The sequence below is a fragment of the Globicephala melas genome, chromosome 3, assembly GCF_963455315.2.
Source record: "Globicephala melas chromosome 3, mGloMel1.2, whole genome shotgun sequence".
NCBI classification, from domain to species: domain Eukaryota; kingdom Metazoa; phylum Chordata; class Mammalia; order Artiodactyla; family Delphinidae; genus Globicephala; species Globicephala melas.
Genome location: NC_083316.1, coordinates 117,844,497 through 117,863,192, shown reverse-complemented (window position 1 = coordinate 117,863,192; position 18,696 = coordinate 117,844,497). Strand labels below are relative to the sequence as shown.

The 18,696-nt window shown below is 38.9% G+C and overlaps 1 protein-coding gene across 1 annotated transcript in view; it reads left to right on the top strand.

Annotated features, from left to right (window-relative positions):
• Window positions 1-18,696, top strand: part of DIAPH1 (diaphanous related formin 1) — a 97,282-nt gene that overhangs the window by 67,134 nt on the left and 11,452 nt on the right. Inside the window, exons 19-23 of the mRNA XM_060296359.1 lie at window positions 12,490-12,588; window positions 16,746-16,840; window positions 17,166-17,267; window positions 17,489-17,728; window positions 17,861-17,990. Coding sequence (XP_060152342.1) covers window positions 12,490-12,588; window positions 16,746-16,840; window positions 17,166-17,267; window positions 17,489-17,728; window positions 17,861-17,990 — 666 coding nt within the window. The remainder of the gene's footprint in view (window positions 1-12,489; window positions 12,589-16,745; window positions 16,841-17,165; window positions 17,268-17,488; window positions 17,729-17,860; window positions 17,991-18,696) is intronic.

Genomic DNA, 18,696 nt, shown 5'->3' with positions numbered 1-18,696 from the left:
CTTGCATAGTCTGAATCTCCACTGGCACCAAGGAGGGAGCACTGAGGCCTCTGTGTTCCTTGGCCCAGATGTGAGGCACAAGGTGAAGTGGGAGAGGTGAGGCTTAACAGCTGTCAACCGTTAAACCAAAAATGGAGTCAGACTTCTCATTGTAGTTCCTTGGTCTTTATCTTTTAATACCTTGGCATTTTTTTAAAGAGGATAGACCAGTTAGTTTGTAGAATGTCCCTCAGTATGTATTTGCCTAATGTATCCTCATGATTAGATTAAGCTTATCCTTTTTTGGTGCTTCATATATCTTAATACATAAATATGTGTTGTTATCAGGTGCATACAAACTCAAAATTCTTATATTTTCCTGACAAACTAAAACTTTTATTGTTATAGTGTGTCCCTATTTATCTTTGTAATGCTTTCTGTTGCCTGGAAAACTGACTAATATTAATGTACCTTCATCATCTACATTGTTGGTCTTAAGTGGAGCATATAGTCTGTCTGTACTTAACATAATTACTGAAATATTTGGATTTAAATCTACCATCTTATTTTGTATTTTCTACTAGTTCTATCTGTTCTATGTAATATGTTGATTTCATTCTGTTAAAAATATTTTCTAATTTCTTTTGTGATTTCTTCACTGACTCCAGAGTTATTTGGATATTTATTCAGTATCCAAATAATTGGGAACTTTGTAGTTATCCTTTTACTGATTTCCAATGCTAGTGTGATCAGAGAAAATACTTTGAATGATTTCTATCCTTTGAAATTTGTTGGTTTGCCCAGCATATGGTAAATTTTGGTAAATGTGCTGTGTGTGTGTGGAAAAAAAGGTGTAATTTGTCACTGTTGGATGCATTGTTCTAATGTGTCAATTAGGTCAAGTTTGTTAGATGTGTTCATATTTTCTATATCCCTTCCAAGTTTTGGTCTGCTTGTTTTATTAGTTACTGTACAAAGGGTGTTAATTCTTCCGCTGTAGTTATGGATTTACCCTTTTCTTTTAGTTCAATTTTTACTTTATATATGTTGAAACTAAATTATTGGATGTATTTAGATTTAGAATGATCATATTTTCCTTGTGGATTGACCCTTTATCACTATGAAATGTGTCTATTCAAGGCAGTAGCATTATTACAGATAAAATCTTTATCTGATATTAGTACAGCTACATCAGCTTTCTTTTGGTTAGTATATTTTCTTCCACTATTTTGTCCTAAGGCTTCTGTGTCTTTATTTAAGGTGTGTCCCTTGTAAGCAGTACATATTTAGTGTGTGTGTTTTGTAAATCCAGTCTGATGATCTTAGTCTTTTCATTGCAAAGTATTTAATCCACCTGAATTGATATATACCAAATTGCTCTTTGTTTTCTGTTTGATTTTTCCAATTTACATCCTTTTTCTGTTCTTCTTACTGATTCATTTAAAACTTTATTATTTCACATTTCCCCTATTCTTAGTTACACGTTTTTTTTTACTATCCTTTTAGTGTATACCTTAGAAATTACAACATGCATGCCTGACTTATTACAACCTAATAAATATTAGAACTTTTACCACCTTCCAGGTAATGTTAGAACTTTACAATATTTTAACTCTATGCACTACACATCTTTTGAGTCATGGATTTCATGCATTTTAATTCTACATATTTTTTAAACCCTATAAACATTTTTACTCTTATAATATCAGTATTCACTTAAAAACTCCTTTCTAGTGTTTTTCCTTCCTACCTGCATTTCTGTATTTCCTTTTGGGATACTTTATTTTCTGCTTGAATAAATAAATACCCCCTTTACTATTTATTTTAGTTCAGGTCAACTTGTAATGAATTCTCTGTTTTTGTCTGGATATATCTTTATTTCACTTACTTTTTTTTTTTTTGTGATACGCGGGCCTTTCTCTCTCTCACTGTTGTGGCCTCTCCTGTTGCGGAGCACAGGCTCCGGACGCGCAGGCTCAGCAGCCATGGCTCACGGGCCCAGTCGCTCCGCGGCATGTGGGATCCTCCTGGACCGGGGCACGAACCCGTGTCCCTTGCATCGGAAAGCAGACTCTCAACCACTGCGCCACCAGGGAAGCCCCATCACTTACATTTTTGAAGGATATTTTTTGTTTTCCCTTAAGAAACAAACAAACAAACCAAACCCTCCACTGTCAGTGTTACTGTTATTCATTTGAAGACACGTTCCACCTCCTGCTACTTTGAGAATTTATTTTTTACTCTGACTTTTAGCAGTTTTACTGTGATAATGTGCTATGGTGTGGTTTTCTTTGTATTCATACTTGGGGTTCTCTGAGCTTTTGATTCTGTGTGTTGAAGTCTTCATCACTTTTAGAACAAATATTTTCTCTTCAAATACTGCTCCTGTCTAGTTTTTCTTGTTTTTTGTTTTAATTATTGGCATTTTATTTTGCTTTCAAATTCAGTGCCAGTGAATATCACATTTAGCATTCCATTTTACGTGTGTGTGTCATGGGGCTTTTTTGTTTTTGCTTTGTTATTTTTAATATTTTACTTTCCCTGAGTACCTGTCTAAGGCTTCTGTTTGAGACTGAAATCCTGGGACTTTTCCCATGCTCCAAGTCACATTTCTCCCCCTTCTCCAGCCTTCAGCTTTATTCTGGTATATTTAATATACAAAAAATTGCACATACTTAATGTATACATTTTGATGAGTTTGGACATATGCATATACCTGTGATACCATCACTGCAATCAAGGTAGTAAACATATCCATCACCTCCAAAAGATTTCTGAAGTCCCCTTGTTTTCATTTTCATTTTTGTTGGAAGAACACTTAACATGAGATCTGTCGTCTTAATGAGTTTTTACATGTACAGCACCATATTGTTAATTGCTCTGTCCAATTTTTTCTTCTCTTTCTGGGCCTCCAATTACACACGTCCCTTGCACTCTTTTTGTTACTTTCCGTCTTTTATCCCTCTGCTGTAGTTTGTATCTTTTTTTTTTTTTTTGCGGTACACAGGCCTCTCACTGTTGTGGCCTCTCCCGTTGCGGAGCACAGGCTCCAGACGCGCAGGCTCAGCGGCCATGGCTTACGGGCCTAGCCGCTCCGCAGCATGTGGGATCCTCCCGGACCGGGGCACGAACCCGTGTCCCCTGCATCGGCAGGCGGACTCTCAATCACTGCGCCACCAGGGCAGCCCTGTAGTTTGTATCTTTTTTATTGATCTGTCTTGCAATTCAGTAACTTCTATTTTGTCTCTAGTTAAACCCATCTATAGAGCTCTTAATTTCATTTAGTTCTAGAACGTCCATTTATTTATTTTTTTAAATAAATTCTATTTTTAAAATAAATTCTAGTTCTGCGCCACCAGGGCAGCCCTGTAGTTTGTATCTTTTTTATTGATCTGTCTTGCAATTCAGTAACTTCTATTTTGTCTCTAGTTAAACCCATCTATAGAGCTCTTAATTTCATTTAGTTCTAGAACGTCCATTTATTTATTTTTTTAAATAAATTCTAGTTCTCCATCTTCATCTATTTTTATTTTTCCCTCAATATTCTTGAACATGTTAGCTATCATTACTTTAAAGCTCCAATGTCTGGATCATGCATAAGTCTGTTCCTATTGTGTTTTCCTCTCTAGGCAGATAAGTCTGTGGGCTGATCACCTTCATGCAGTCAGGGAGTGAGCTATGCCAAGGTTTGGTTGTGGTTTTGGAAAGGCTTGATCTACCTCTGGTTCACCCTCTTCCTAGAGTGTAGGCTTTCTAGGGCTCCCAAGTGCAAGCCTGTTGTGATCACTTTTATCTCTGAGGATGTAGCCTTTTGGGTTCCCAGCTAAACAGGAGAGAGTCTCATATGAGATTCCCCACATTAGGCAGAAACTGGATCTTGATTCCTGTGTACCCCCTTGCTGCACAAAGCCCTCAAACTGATATTGGAACAATGCTCCAGTGTTTTGCTCACTGTTTCTCTGGAGCAATTCATCATCTTCTCAGCTCTTCTGTGCTTCAAGGTGATTTTTTAAAATACCATACCAGCATTTTTAGATGTTTTTCCATGGGAGACTTGACCCCCAATACTGGAAATGGAAATTTTCATTTCTTTTCATATATTTTATGATGATTTTCACACTGAAAAACAAAAATTTTATGTACTCAAATCAATCTGTCTTTTCCTTTATACCATCTTTATTTTGTGTTATTCTTAGGAAAGTTTTCATTTATTCAAAATAATACTGTATTTTGGTTTTTAACATTTAGCTGTTTAATGTATCTGGAGTTTATTTTTGTGAATAGTGTAAAGTTAGGATCTAACTATTTTCCTTTAACATGGAGAGCCAGTTGTTCCAACACTATTGATTAGATCAGGAGTCAGAAAACTATGACCAACCCATTTTTGTTAATAAAGTTTTATTGGAACGTGGCCGTGCCCATTTGATTACATATTGGCTCTGACTTCTTTAATATTATACCAGCAGAGTTGAGTAGTTCCAACAGAAACTGTATGGCCCACAGAATCGTATATTTACTTTCGGGTCATTTAAGAAAGTTTACCAACTCCTGTGTTAGACTATACTTTTTTAAATTAATCTGAGTTTTTACTTTAGCATATAAATGTGTTTCGTATCTATTTCTAGAATCTCTTCTATTTATTATTATTTATTATTAAGAACTTCATTTGTTCTTCTTTCATTATCACTCTTAGAGTTACTATAGCTTTATACTAATACATTTTATTGGCCTTGAAGATACAGTGTGTTTAGGCAGGTTTATTGAGGCATAATTTGCATACAGTAAGATTTACCCTTTTTTATGTGTACATTTCTGTGAATTTTGACAAATGTATACAGCCATGTAAAGATAGAGAACATTTTCATCACTCTTAAAGTTTCCTCCTCCCCATTTGTCCATCGCCTCTCCTCACCACTAGGCCCTGGCAGGGGCTGATATGTTTTCTTGTCCCTACAGTTTCTTTTTCGGAATGTCATATAAATGGAATCATACACTGAGGAGTCTTTGAAGTCTGGATTCTTTCACCAAGCATCATGTGTTTGAGATCTGTCCATGTTGTTTGCATGCGTGGTCATTCCTTTTTATTGCTGAGTAGTATTTCCTTGTGTCCATTCACTGGTTGATGGACATTTGGGTTGAATCCAGTTTTGGGCATTTATGAATAAAGCCAATAGAAACATTTGCATACAAGATATTGTCTGGACATACATGTTTTTCTTTTTCTTGGACAGATACCTAGGAATGGGATTGTTGGGTCATATGTTACAATAAATGTATGTTTAACTGTATAAGGAACTGCCAAACTGTTTTCACTTTACTTTCGAAAGTAGCTGTACCATTTTTTTCATTTCCACCATCAATGTATGAGAGTTGCAGGTGCTTTGCATCCTCACCGGCACTTAGTATCATCAGTTTTGTTTTTCCATTTTAGTGATTCTAGTGGGTTGGGCATTATAGTTTTAATTCCTAATTAATTTAATTCTTAGTTCGTATTCCTAATGACTTAATGATGTTGAGCATCCTTCTCTGTGCTTATGTACCATCTGTGTATCTTCTCGGTGAAGTGTCCAAATGTCTTTTGCCTGTTTTAAAAAATTGGGTTGTTTGTTTTCTTATGGTTGACTCATGAGACTTTTTTTATATGTTCTGAACACTAGTCCTTTATCAAAAATGTGTTTTGCAGGCATTTTTCTCCCAGTGTGTGGCTTGTCTTTTTATTTCTTAGCAGTGTCTCTGAAGAATAAAACTTTTAAATTTTTATAGAGTCCACTTTATCAATTTTTTCTTTTATGTTTTGTGTTACCTTCTATTGCCGTGAACAAATTACCACAAACTTAGCAGTTTAAAACAACATAGATTTATTATCTCACAGTTTGCATGGGTCTGGAATCCAAGTTAGCTAGATCCTCTGCTCATGGTCACACCAAACTGAAGTCAAGGTTCTGGCTGGGCCGCATTGCCTTCTGGAGCTCAGTGTCCTTTGGCACGCTCATGTGGTATTTGGCTGAATCCAGTTCCTTATAATTGTAGGACACAGGTTCCTCTTTTCTGGCTGGTCATCAGCCAGTGGCTGTTCTCAGCTCCTGGAGGCTGCCCACCATTTCCTGCCACATGGCCTTCTCCACAACATGGCGGTTGCTTCTTCAAGAAAAACAAGAGAGCATCTGCTTCAGTTTCAAATCTCTCTGACTTCTCTTGTCTCTGAGCTCTAAACCCTTGTTTAAAAGGGCTCACCAGGGCTTCCCTGGTGGTGCAGTGGTTGGGAGTCCGCCTGCTGATGCAGGGGACACGGGTTCGTGCCCCGGTCCGGGAAGATCCCACATGCCGCGGAGCGGCTGTGCCCGTGAGCCATGGCCGCTGAGCCTGCGCGTCCAGAGCCTGTTGCTCCGCAACGGGAGAGGCCACAACAGTGAGAGGCCCACGTACCGCAAAAAAACAAAACCAAAAACAAACAAACAAAACAAAACAAAAAAAAGGGCTCACCAAAATAAGTCAAGCCCACTCACATTCAAGGGAGAGGATTATACAGGGTATGTGCACTAGGAGGGAAACTCCTAGTTTCCTAGAACTCCAAGAAAATCCCAGGATGCCAACTTAGGATTCTTCCTACCACATGGTTTGTACTTTTTTATTTCTGAGAGATCTTTGCCTACTCCAAAGTGGTGAAAATTTTTCTGATGTCTTTTTTTTTCTTTTTGGCTGTGCTGCATAGCTTGTAAGAGCTTAGTTCCCCGACTAGGGATTGAACCTGGGCCATGGCAGTGAAAGCACCAAGTCCTAACCACTGGACCACCAGGGAATTCCATATGATTTCTTTTAGAAGGTTAATAGTTTTAGGGTTTCTATCTAGACCTGTGGTTCATTGTATGCATATATGTGTTTATTTATGTATTAAGATAAATTCACCCTTAATGTGTACAATTCCATGGTCTTTTGTATATCACAAAGTGGTGCAGCCACTGAATTAATTCTAGAACATTCTCATTACACACAAAAGAAACCCTCAGTTCATTAGCAGGCACTCTCCACTTCTTTTTCCCACAACTTGGCAACCACTGATCTACTTTCTGTCTCTGAATTTGCCTATCCTAGATGTCTTGTATCAGTGTACTCATACAATATGTACACTTTTGTGTCTGACTTTTTCACTAATCCTGATGTTTGCAAGGTTCACCCATGTTTTAGCATGTATTAGCACTTCATTCCTTTTTATGGCCGAATACTACTCTACTGTATAGATATACCACATTTTGTCTTTCCATTTGTCAGTTGGTGGACATTGGGTTGTTTCTATGTTTTGGCTATTATGAATAATGCTGCTGTGAATATTCTCTCTTTTTCTTTTTTAACTGAACTGTTTGAGATAAAGTACCAAGTTCATGGCCCTTTACCCCTAAGTTCTTCTGCATGCCTTTCCCAAGTATAAGGACTTTCTTTTTCGTAACTACAGTGTAATTATCACATTTAGGAAATTTATCATTGATATAATACTGTTATTTAATATACAATCCATATTCAAATTTCACTGATTTAATTAGTGATTTTAAATATCTTAAACAGATGTTTAAAAATTACAGATTTTTTTATTAAGGTGAAATTCACCTATCATAAAATTAACCATTTAAAGTGGATAATTTGGTGGCATTCATAAAATGAAGTAGAAAGTATTTTTTTTCCTTTTTTATTTTTTGGAGGAGATTGGCATTAATTTTTCTTGAAATGTTTGGTAGAATTCTCTAGTGAAACCTTTTGGCCAGGAGATTTTCTGTTCAGGAGACTTTTAGTTATAAATTCAGTTTTTTAAATGATTTCAGTAATACTCAAGTTATCTGTTTCATCTTGGTTGAGTTTCAGTAGTTTGTGGGTTTTGAGGAATTGGTCCATTTTTTGGTAAATTGTTCAGTTTATGAGTACTAAGTTGTTTGTATTATTCCCTTGTTATCCTTTTGATGGCTGCAGGACCTAAAGTGATATTGTTTCATTCCTGATGTTGGAGAGATAGGTCTTCTCTCTTTTTATCTTTGTCAGTATTTCTAGAGGTGTATCTATTTTATTAATTTATTTTTTAAACCAGCTTTTTGCGTCGTTGATTTTTTTTTCCCTGTTGTTTTCATTGTTACTGATTTCTGTTCTTTTATATTTCCTTCCTTCTGCTTGCTTTGGGTTTCTTTTTTTTCTTCTTTTTCTACTTTGTTGAAGTAGGAAATTAGATTACTGATTTGAGCTCTTTCTTCTTTTCTAATATAAACTTAGCACTGTCAGTTTCCCTCTCAGCATTGCTTCAGCTATGCCCCATATATTTTGATATGTTGTACTTTCATTTTCATTCATTTCTAATGTATTTTTAAAATTTATTGTGAGATTTCCTCTTTGACCCACAAATTATTTAGAAGTGGTTCTTTAGTTTCCAAGTGTTTGGATGTTTTCCTGTTATCTTTCTGTTATTGATTTACAGTTTGATTCCATTATGGTCAGAGAACATGCTCTATGATTTTAATCCTTTAAATTTGTTGAGGTTTATTTTATGGCGCAGGTGGATATTTTTCTTGGTGGATATTCAGTGAGCACTTTAAAAAAATTTATTCTGCTCTTGTTGGATGAAGTGTTCTATATATGTATATATCAATTAGACCCTGTTGATTGATTTTACTGTTCACTTCTATATCCTTGTTGATTTTTTGTGTAGAGTTCCACCCATTACTGAGATAGGGTATCAATGCCTTGAAGTATTATTGTGGCTTGGCTATGCTGGTTTCCTCATTTCATCTCTATCAGTTTTTGTTTCTTATATTTAAGGCTCTGTTGTTTGGTGCATACACATTTAGAATTGTTATGTCTTCCTGGTGGATTGATCCTTTAATCATCATGTAATGTCCCTCTTTGTTTCCAGCTATTTTCTTTGCTCTGAAGTCTACTCACTGGATAGAATATAGCCACTCTTAATGTTTGCATGGTATATCTGTTTTCAGCCTTTTACATTCAGCCTTTGTGTTTGAAGAAAGTTTCTTACAGACGGCATATTGTTGGGTCTTTTGTTAATCCATTCTGCCATATTTTGTGTAGGTCTCAGCCTACCAATGCTGTTGCCTGGGAATGCCTGGGGGCACTTACCTGGGCCAGTGTTGTGGCTGGACCAGCCCTTGTGGTTCTTATTAGGATTGCAAGATGCACCTCAGCAACAAGCATCAGAGAACAAGCAAGGTTTTATTGCTCACAGGTCCTGACATGACATGTCTCAGGCCACACATTGAGGTCACAGGAAGAGAGATGGGTAGGGGGCTCTAGGTCATCCCTGGGCTTCTTCCTTTATTGGGGTTGAGGGTGAGGTGCCTAGGGTTTCATGGGTTCACTCTTTATTGGTGAATTTAAAACATGAGAGCGGGAATTAAAGTGCACAAAAGGAAAAGCAGGGTCACTCTAATGATCAGTTATGTAGGTCACCCACGGCTTTCTAAAAGGGGAACTTCATGGATGGTGGCCTGGTTCTTTATCTAGTTGTGTAGCTGGCAATATGTTTATTCAAGATGGATGTCTTTGGAGTGGATGCCTCAGCAATCAAAAGCTTATTATCAGGTACTTATATTACAATTTAAAAAAAAACAAACTGTCAGGTTCTTACACTACAACCAATCTCAGTTAGTTGGTATATTTAGACCGTTTATATTAAAGGTAACTACTGATATTTTAGGGCTTAAGTCTGCCACTGTGTTGTTTTCTGTATGCTTCCTCCTTTTCTCTTTTCTTACTTTTCTGTGTGTTTTTTTGAATATTTTTTATTCCATTTTAATTTATTTATAATGCCTGAGTATATTACTTTATACAGTTTGCTTAGGTGTTGCTCTAGGTATTACATTATACACACATAACTTTTCCCAGTCTAATGATATCAGTGTTTTACCAGTCCACGTGAAGTGTAGAAACTGTATTTCCATTTAGGTCCCTTTACCTTCCCCAATTTTTAAATATAATAGTATTTCCTCCACATGGGGCTACTCCATTTTGGTGAAACTGGAAGCCCATATGCTTGTCTTTTATCTGTCACCTTTACTGAATTATTCATTAGTAGTTCTTCATTACTTCTAGTAGTTGTCTTGAATTCTACATATAGTTATATCTTCCACAGAAATGACATTTTCATCCCATTCTTTCTTGTATTTATACTTTTCATTTATTTTTATTTTATTGCCAGGCAAAAAGTTGAATCTGTTTTTTCTATTTTTCAACATCAGCAGTGACTCTGTAGCTTTTCACTTCTGCTTCTAAGGTTTTGTGATACAGTCTGGATGTTTTAAGTCTAAATTTTTATCTGACTACCCATGGTTTTTTTTTTTTTTTTTCGGTACACGGGCCTCTCACTGTTGTGGCCTCTCCCGTTGTGGAGCACAGGCTCCGGACGCGGAGGCTCAGCGGCCATGGGTCACGGGCCCAGCCACTCCGCAGCATGTGGGATCTTCCCGGACCGGGGCACGAACCTGTGTCCCCTGCATCGGCAGGCGGACTCTCAACCACTGCGCCACCAGGGAAGCCCTTCATTTTTTTACATGATTTGTCTTTAGGGCCTCTCTGACTTCAGCTCCAGCTCACCCCCTCATTCCATCTACTCCACCAATAATGACCTTTTTGCTTTTCCTTTAGCACATCAGGGCCTGCTTCTGTCTCAGGCCTTTGCATTTGTTGTTCTCTCTGCCTGAATTGCTTAGCTTTCTCACCTTCTAAAAGGTCTTTACTGTCATGTCACATTCTCACTAAGACCTTCCCTGGTAATCCCACTAAAGTTATAATCCGTCCCCTCATCAAATCCCCCAGTTCTCTTCCTTACTTGGTTTTCTTTTCATAGCACTTATGACCATCTAATATACTATTTTATCTATTAGCTGGTTTATTGTCTACTTCTCTTCATTAGAATATAAGTTCCATGAAGGCAGGAGTTTTTCTCTATTTTTCTATTTTGTTTTATTCCTGGTACCCAGAACAGAGCCTGGCACACGCAGGTACTCAATAAGTCTTTATTTAAATAACTAATCTTCATCTATTTAGCATTTTCCTTCTTCAAGTTAGAACTCTTAGGCCAAAGGATGTGTTTTTTTATTAATAGTTCTTTGTACCTTTTGCCATATAACTTTCTTTTTTGTTCGCTTTCTTATTTATTTATACCAGGTAATACTTTTCATATGGTTTAAAATTCAACCAGTATAACAGGGTTTGTGTTGAAGAGTATTCCTCCCTCTTCCATAGTCAAGCACCCCATTCCTCTCCTCAAAAGCAACTAGCTTGTTCACTTTCTTGATACTTCTTAAAGAGATAGTCCCATAAGGCTTTCTGAAAAGTTGACAAAATATTTTACAATTGTCTGTCCAGAACAGTTCCTGTTTCTCTTTCTATCTGCTGCTGAATCCTTCTCAATAGGCAGTGTAAATCATTTTTTAGAGGATGTTACTGTCATGCTAGGTGCTGAGGGAGTGATATAGTGAAGAATTATTTTGCCCATGCTCTTGAAGTTCAAAATCCAAATGGGGTGGGAAGGTATCCACACTTACAAAGTAACACAGGATTTAGAAAGATCAAGATGATATATATGAAATGTCATGAACATTGAATTATTAATTGTTGAATGAAATCTAAGTGACAGATACCACGAAAATTAGTTCATCAAAGCAGAGAGTGACTACATTTATCAGAGAAGAATACATTGGTTTTGGATAATCTGAGAAGAGTGTAGAAGGAAAGGAGTATATTATACCTTCTGTGTGTGTACCAACATGATATTTATATACTAGGAATATATTTTTATGCCATGAGATTTTTCGAAGAGGAATAACAAAGTCCTCATCTTGTAAGGGAGAGATTATATGTGATTGTGACAAAGTCAGTGAGAGGACTTGCTGTAAAAAAGTATCACATTCAGTGGGGATTCAGAGAGAGATCATAACCATTTGGGGATCAAGAGAATGTTTATAGGGAGTTCATAATCAAGACAGAGCTTGAAAGATAAGTAATAATAAGCACAAAAGGATAACACAGTGGAAGACTCTAGTACAGGGGTTGGCAAACTATAGCCCTTAGGCTGACCACCTGTTTTTGTAAGTAAAGTTTCATTGGAACATAGTCATGCTCATTGGTTTATGTATTGTCTGTGACAGCTTTCACTCTGTAGTGGCAGAGTTGAGCAGTTGAGACAGACCACATAGTCTGCAAAGCCTAAAATATTTACTATTTGGTCCTTTACAGAAAGAAAATTTGCTGTTCCCTACAAGTAGATAGGCTATGGGTGGGAAAGTATTATTGCTAACTGTTAAAGAAATGAAAATGATATATTTATTATAGCTGGAGGGGGAAGTCACTAATAGAAGGGTGGGTGGCTAAAGAGGAGGTTATCCTTGAAGGAATTTAATAGGAAGACCATTACTAATAGAGAGGAAGTGAAGAGTATCTCTAGGCTGGAACAGTAGTTCGTTTAGACATAGATGTGGTTTGTCCTTAATCATACTTCTCTAATCTTTCCCTCGCTAGCCAAGAAGGATCAGGAAGGTGGAGAAGAAAAGAAATCTGTGCAAAAGAAAAAAGTAAAAGAGTTAAAGGTGTTGGATTCAAAGACAGCCCAGAATCTCTGTGAGTAACTCTGTGATCTCAGCAATTTGAAATATGAAGAAGTTTTTCTAAGAGCTTAATTCTCGTGGATCCAGGGTCCCTTGATATGAAACTTCCATTTGTTAGTTCCAGGCATTGCATAGTAAATACCTGATATCTCATCCCTTCAATAGCACTGCAAGATTGTTAGCATCTAGTTTCACAGCAAGAAAATAAAGGCTAATAGGACTTTTAGGAATTTGCCTAGTCACATAGCAGGTAAGAGGCAGGTCTGGGAGTTGAACCTCATATTTTCTTATTTCAAAGCCATTACCATTTCCATTGCATCCACAGAAAATCTAACACAAATGTTCTAGGCACTGCACATTTCCTTCTTTCTCATTTTCTTTTAAGTATTTCCTTTAAAGGTGGGCACTGGCTTGACTTCCATTAAATCTAAAGTAACTTTGTGGTTTAGAATAAATAATGTAAATCCTGTACTTCTCAGAGTAGGATCAATAACTTCAAAGAGTTCTGTTCTGAACTTGCTACCTATACTCATAACTTTGATTGGTGGCAAATTTCAGATCAGAAACTCCTCTGCAGAGTTGATATAGGTAGTATTTAATGATCAGAATGAATGTTCATTTTTTTGTTCATTTCAACTGTTGGTATCCCTACTTTATGTTGCATAATGAAGATTTAAATATTTGTTCAACAAATATTTGACGGTCTGCCAGGTTTCAGGCTCTATTAGGCACATACTAGGTGTGTGTTTCAGAGATGAAAGGGTATGTATTCCATAAAGCCCATTCATGATCCAGTGACATGGCTGTTGTCCCCATTTTACCAAGTGAGAAAACTAAAGTTCAGATGTTACGACTTGGCCAAGATCACACAGGTAATGAGGACACATACCCACAAGTATAGTCAGTGATATAATGAGAACAGTAAGCCTTTACAATTCTTGACTATATAATCTTAGATCATTGGCAACAGATATTACTAAATAGTGTCTGTCGGTAAGTCCTTTTATGGAAATTAAAGTGATGTGAGATAGTTCCTCTTCTCAAGATTATCTCTAGCAACATTAAAATGAGCAATTGTTATTTTAGAAAATGATAAAAGACTGTGGGGTAGTACATTGTTATTTCCAGTTGAATGATATCAATATGGGAAACAGAATTTAGGAAGAGAATTGAGATTAGGAGGGTCTAGGTGTTATTTAGTGATTCAGTGATTATTAAGTGCCTCTTATATGGTGAGGATGCAAAACTAAGTAAGGTAGTCCCTATCCTCATGAGCCATATGTCTGGTAGAGACAGAAAAGTAAATAATGGTTATAGCACAAGTTGGTAAGTGTTATGATGGAGGTGTGCTAGGAAGCTTATGAGAGCACTGGGCAAGGGGGCATCTAAATCAAGTGGGAGGAGTATTGGAGAGAGCTCAGTCATTCTAAATGAAGTACTGCTTAAAACTATTTACAACAAACTAAATGAAGGGTGAGGGCTGGCTTGTTTCAGGCAGAGGGATCAGCATGTATGAAGGCACAGAGGCATGTGTGCAGTTCAAGAACTGCAAGTAGTTGAGTACAGCTGAGTAAAGGCCATATGTGGGGGAGTGGTGGTTGAAGAAGCTTTCAAGAAATAGACATAGAGGCTAGATCATAAAGAAGTCTGATAGGCTTAGGCTAAGAAGTATGTATTTTATCCTAAAAACTGTGAAAGTTATTGGAGGGATTTTAATCAGGAAAGTGAGTGATACAACCCTATGTAATTTGGGGGAGGGCTACTTCAGCAGTGATTATGAGGCCAGATTGCTAGGGTAGGGGAAGACTCTAGGCAGAGAGATGTGTTATGTTATGGCTTTAAACTAGGCGAGAGGTGATCAAGGCCTGAAACTAAGTGGTAAGAATGAATAGGAAGGCAGAAGATATTAAGAAGATAGAATTAATGGAACTTAGTGATTGATAGAGGGGATAAAGGAGATGTTTTCTTGGGTTAAGATCACTCTATAGAGAGTGGTACCACTTATTGAAATAGGAAAATCCAGCAGGAGCAGATTCTGTCTTTTGTGGGAGAAATGGTGGACATGAGTGAGAGATGGCAGAGTGGTAGGTAGGAATGATTGATTTAATTTTAGGATAGAATTTAAGGTTCCTGTGGGAATCCTCCAACAGGATGGGTGTATTAGGCATTTGGGTATAGAAATCAGGAGGAATGTCTGGCTGGAGATAAGAATTTAAGAGATAGTATATGAGTCATAGTTGAAGCCAATAATTTGCTTTGAAGGTCATTAATATTTGGGGGGGGGCAAGTAACAAAAAGGGGAGACCTCAAAGGAGGCTGGAAAGGAACAGCAAGAAAAATAGTCTGACATAGTCTAAGAAGTGGGAGTCGTAGTCAAGTAAAATCAGGACAGGACAAGTGTCTTTTGGATCTGGCATTAGGAAAGCCAGTGACCTAGGCAGGAATAATTTTAGTATAGCCTAAGTGTTAAGAACAGAAGCTCTGGAATCCGTTTGTATTTAAATCCTGGCTCCAACCCTTACTAGCAGTGTGACCTTGGACGGGTAGCTTAACTTCTTTAAGTATGTTTCCTTTTCTGTCAAATGTGGTTAATAATACAAACTTATACATTATTATAAATAGGGTTAAATGAGATATATATGTAGATTGTGTTTAAGATACTAGGTCTTACATGGAGTATACACTCAACAAATGATTGTCATCTTTTCACTGACTTTGTGGGGACAGAAGAATTAAGGAGAATGTGGAAGCAAGAATAGACTGTTATATTTTTAGAATGTTATAAAGTGAAGGAAAGAAGGAAGTTGGTAATTAAGAATGTTGCATCAGGGAGGATTTTTTTTTTAAGATAGGAAAAACTTGAACGTGTATATCGTTGTCCCTCGGTATCTGTGGGGGATAGGTTCCAGAACCCCCCTCATATACCGAAATCCATGGGTGCTCAAGTCCTTTATATAAAATGGTGTAGTATAGTTGGCCCTCTGTATCCACAGATGCGGAAGGCCCACTGTATATGCTGAAGGAAAAGGTCCTTAGGGCTACCTGTTCTATTGAAACACGAGAAAAGGATGAGTATATGGATATAGTTCTGCTAAGCTTACGTAAAGAAGTGTCGGCACAAGTTTTCTTCTAGATGATTCCAAAATAGCCCTTACTCGAGCCTTTTCTAGTCTGGTTCCAACTGAGGGCCCCCAGTGCTCAGTTTATAAGTGGCATGAGAGAAAGCTTAGCAAGTAATTTGACCGATGGCTTCAATTTTTCTCAGTAAAAAGCAGCAAGGCCTTTTTAGAACAAATGGGGAAGTGGCAGGACATTTGGGAGAATGGGGATATTTTATGTGGAGGAGCTGCCAAGAGAGCCAGGGTAGCGTGGAGTAGGGACACACAGAAGGATTCCCCACCATCACCGGTGCCACTTCAGATTCGTAGAATCTGATCTGCAGTGTTCATCAGCCCAGGTGTAAGAGGAGAGATATGAGATGGCTGGGTTAACTAAGGACTGGAAGGAGAAGGAAACAAGAGAATAAGAATAGTAGTAATAATAGAATGGGAGTGAAAGGGTAGACTACAGGGTCTAGGTTAAACAGAGAAAGCAAAGTAGAACTGAGACATTCAGAGAAAATGGAACGGTCATCTCTCTCGTGGGAGAGAGAGAGCGCGCAGCAAGAGAGCACTCTGATGAGACTGAAGAGTCAATTTAGGGATAAGTGAGAGAGCTGAAAGGACGGGAAGTGTTTGTTGGGGAATGGGATGTGGCAATTTAAGAATCAGAGCATTTCAAGGCAGTGGCAGCTTTGAGGATGGAGTCAAGGGAGTGAGGAACTAAAATAGAACAGGGTGAACATTTTTGATGTATATATAGAGAGAGATCAAAGACTTCCTGTGTGAGCAAAGACAAGGTGTTTGTAGAATGTCGTGCTTGGAACAGGGTGGCTGGCGTGTGACATAAATGTGGGGATTCGTGGGAGGGAAAGCGGGGAGGTGGGAACCTTAAACACTGAGCTCAGGAACTTGGAGCTTAACTATACGGGCAGTGGGGAGCTGGTGGAGGTTTCAGATCATGACTTTAAGAGAGCACTCCCAGGAAGGTTGTCCAGCATAGGTTTGTAGGGTGGGCTGGAAGCGGGAAGAGACTGAGAAGAACATGTCTTTATATCTCATTTCCTGGCAGCAATCTTTTTGGGTTCCTTCCGCATGCCCTATCAAGAGATTAAGAATGTCATCCTGGAGGTGAATGAGGCTGTTCTGACTGAGTCTATGATCCAGGTAAGGAGCAAGGTCGTTCTGGAGCTGGCTCTTTGCATTGCTATACACTAGCTCTGTCTCCTCTCTGCCTAGACGACGAGGACTCTGTAAGCATCGTTGACTTAAAGAATGCTGGCTTTATATAAGCTTCCATCTCTCTGGTGATCAGGTTATTTCTGGTATATTTTTCAAAAGTCCTGCCATCTCACTAGCTGCCTCCCCCACCACCCCCTGCCCCAGCCCGTGTCTCCTTCTTAGTGGTCCTTGGGCAGAGCGAGGGACTGACAGGAGGCTCAAGTTGTCAGCTCATCCCCCTCAAACTTAGACAGTCCCTTCTGTCTTGCAGAATCTCATTAAGCAGATGCCAGAGCCAGAGCAGTTAAAAATGCTTTCCGAACTGAAGGACGAATATGATGATCTGGCTGAGTCAGAGCAGTTCGGCGTGGTGGTGAGTGAGGCCTGTGGCACAGACTCTTCTCTGACCCCCTCTTCCCCGAGAGCATCCGGGGCACTTGCTCCTGGCCTCTTGTCTATTCTGAACCCATCTTTCTCTCTTTCTCCTCCCTACCCTGGAACTCAGATTCTGCCATAGGAGGCTTAAGCCTGTATCTTCTTCTTCCTTTCCTCTCTTCTCTGTTGGCTATAACGGAACTGCTTGTCTCTCCCCAGATGGGCGCTGTGCCCCGCCTGCGGCCTCGCCTCAATGCCATCCTCTTCAAGCTGCAGTTCAGTGAGCAAGTGGAGAATATCAAGCCAGAGATTGTTTCTGTCACTGCCGCATGTGAGGAGTTGCGAAAGAGCGAGAACTTCTCTAGCCTCCTGGAGATTACCTTGCTTGTTGGAAACTATATGAATGCTGGTTCCAGGAATGCTGGTGCTTTCGGCTTCAATATCAGCTTCCTCTGTAAGGTGAGCCAGGGGGTTAGAGCAGGACGACGGAAGGGAGGGCTGTGGCCTCTAGGAGCCCAGTGTGGCAGACTGCTGTCGGCCTGAGGTGATCGTGGGCGTGTCAGGACTCACCATTTCTCCTCTTCCCCCAAGCTTCGAGACACCAAGTCCACAGATCAGAAGATGACGTTGTTGCACTTCTTGGCTGAGTTGTGTGAGAATAACTATCCCGAGGTCCTCAAGTTTCCAGATGAGCTTGCCCACGTGGAGAAAGCCAGCCGAGGTGAGGCAGATTGGGGTGAAGCTAGAAGGTGGTTCCAAGCCCCAGAAATCTCTGCACAGGGTAGGGAAAGAAGACTCAGTCTAGATTTTAGATCCTTTTCAGTTCAGACAATTTTAAGGAACGGGAGAGAGCACAGGCATGATGTCTAAGCCACAGGGAGGAGTATCGGGCAGAAGAGAGGTCTCCATGTACAGAAGTGGGAAGCACTCTTTCCCTTCTTAGGGAAACACCAGACACCAAAAAACAACTAGAAGAAAGGCAGGTATTTTTAGTTTAAGTCAACAGTTTTTCTCATTCAGAAAGCGTAGACTGGATTAGCAAAAACCAGGCCTCACCGTCCTGGGACTAGGCAAAGAAAAAGCAGCATTCAGTAGAAATGGGAATAGATTTCTGCCCACCCTCTGTATTTCTGTGTAAGGTCTCCTTCCTCCCAAACCCTGTTCTCTAAAATAAATGAGACCAAGATCCCGGGGGATTTCATAGATTCTTGTTAAATTAAATGAAGCCTCTCTTCTCCTTAGTATCGTACAGCTTATGGAGGCTGGAGGTTTAATCATCAAGTAATTTATAGTTTCACTGAAAAGCTGTGTGAAACAATTAGAGAGCACGTGAGAGGACTAAAATAATTAAGTACCAGCTGGATGTACAGACTGGAGCAGTGCCCTGAAGAACAGAATAGGGTTTTGAGACTGGAGGTAGTAAAAGC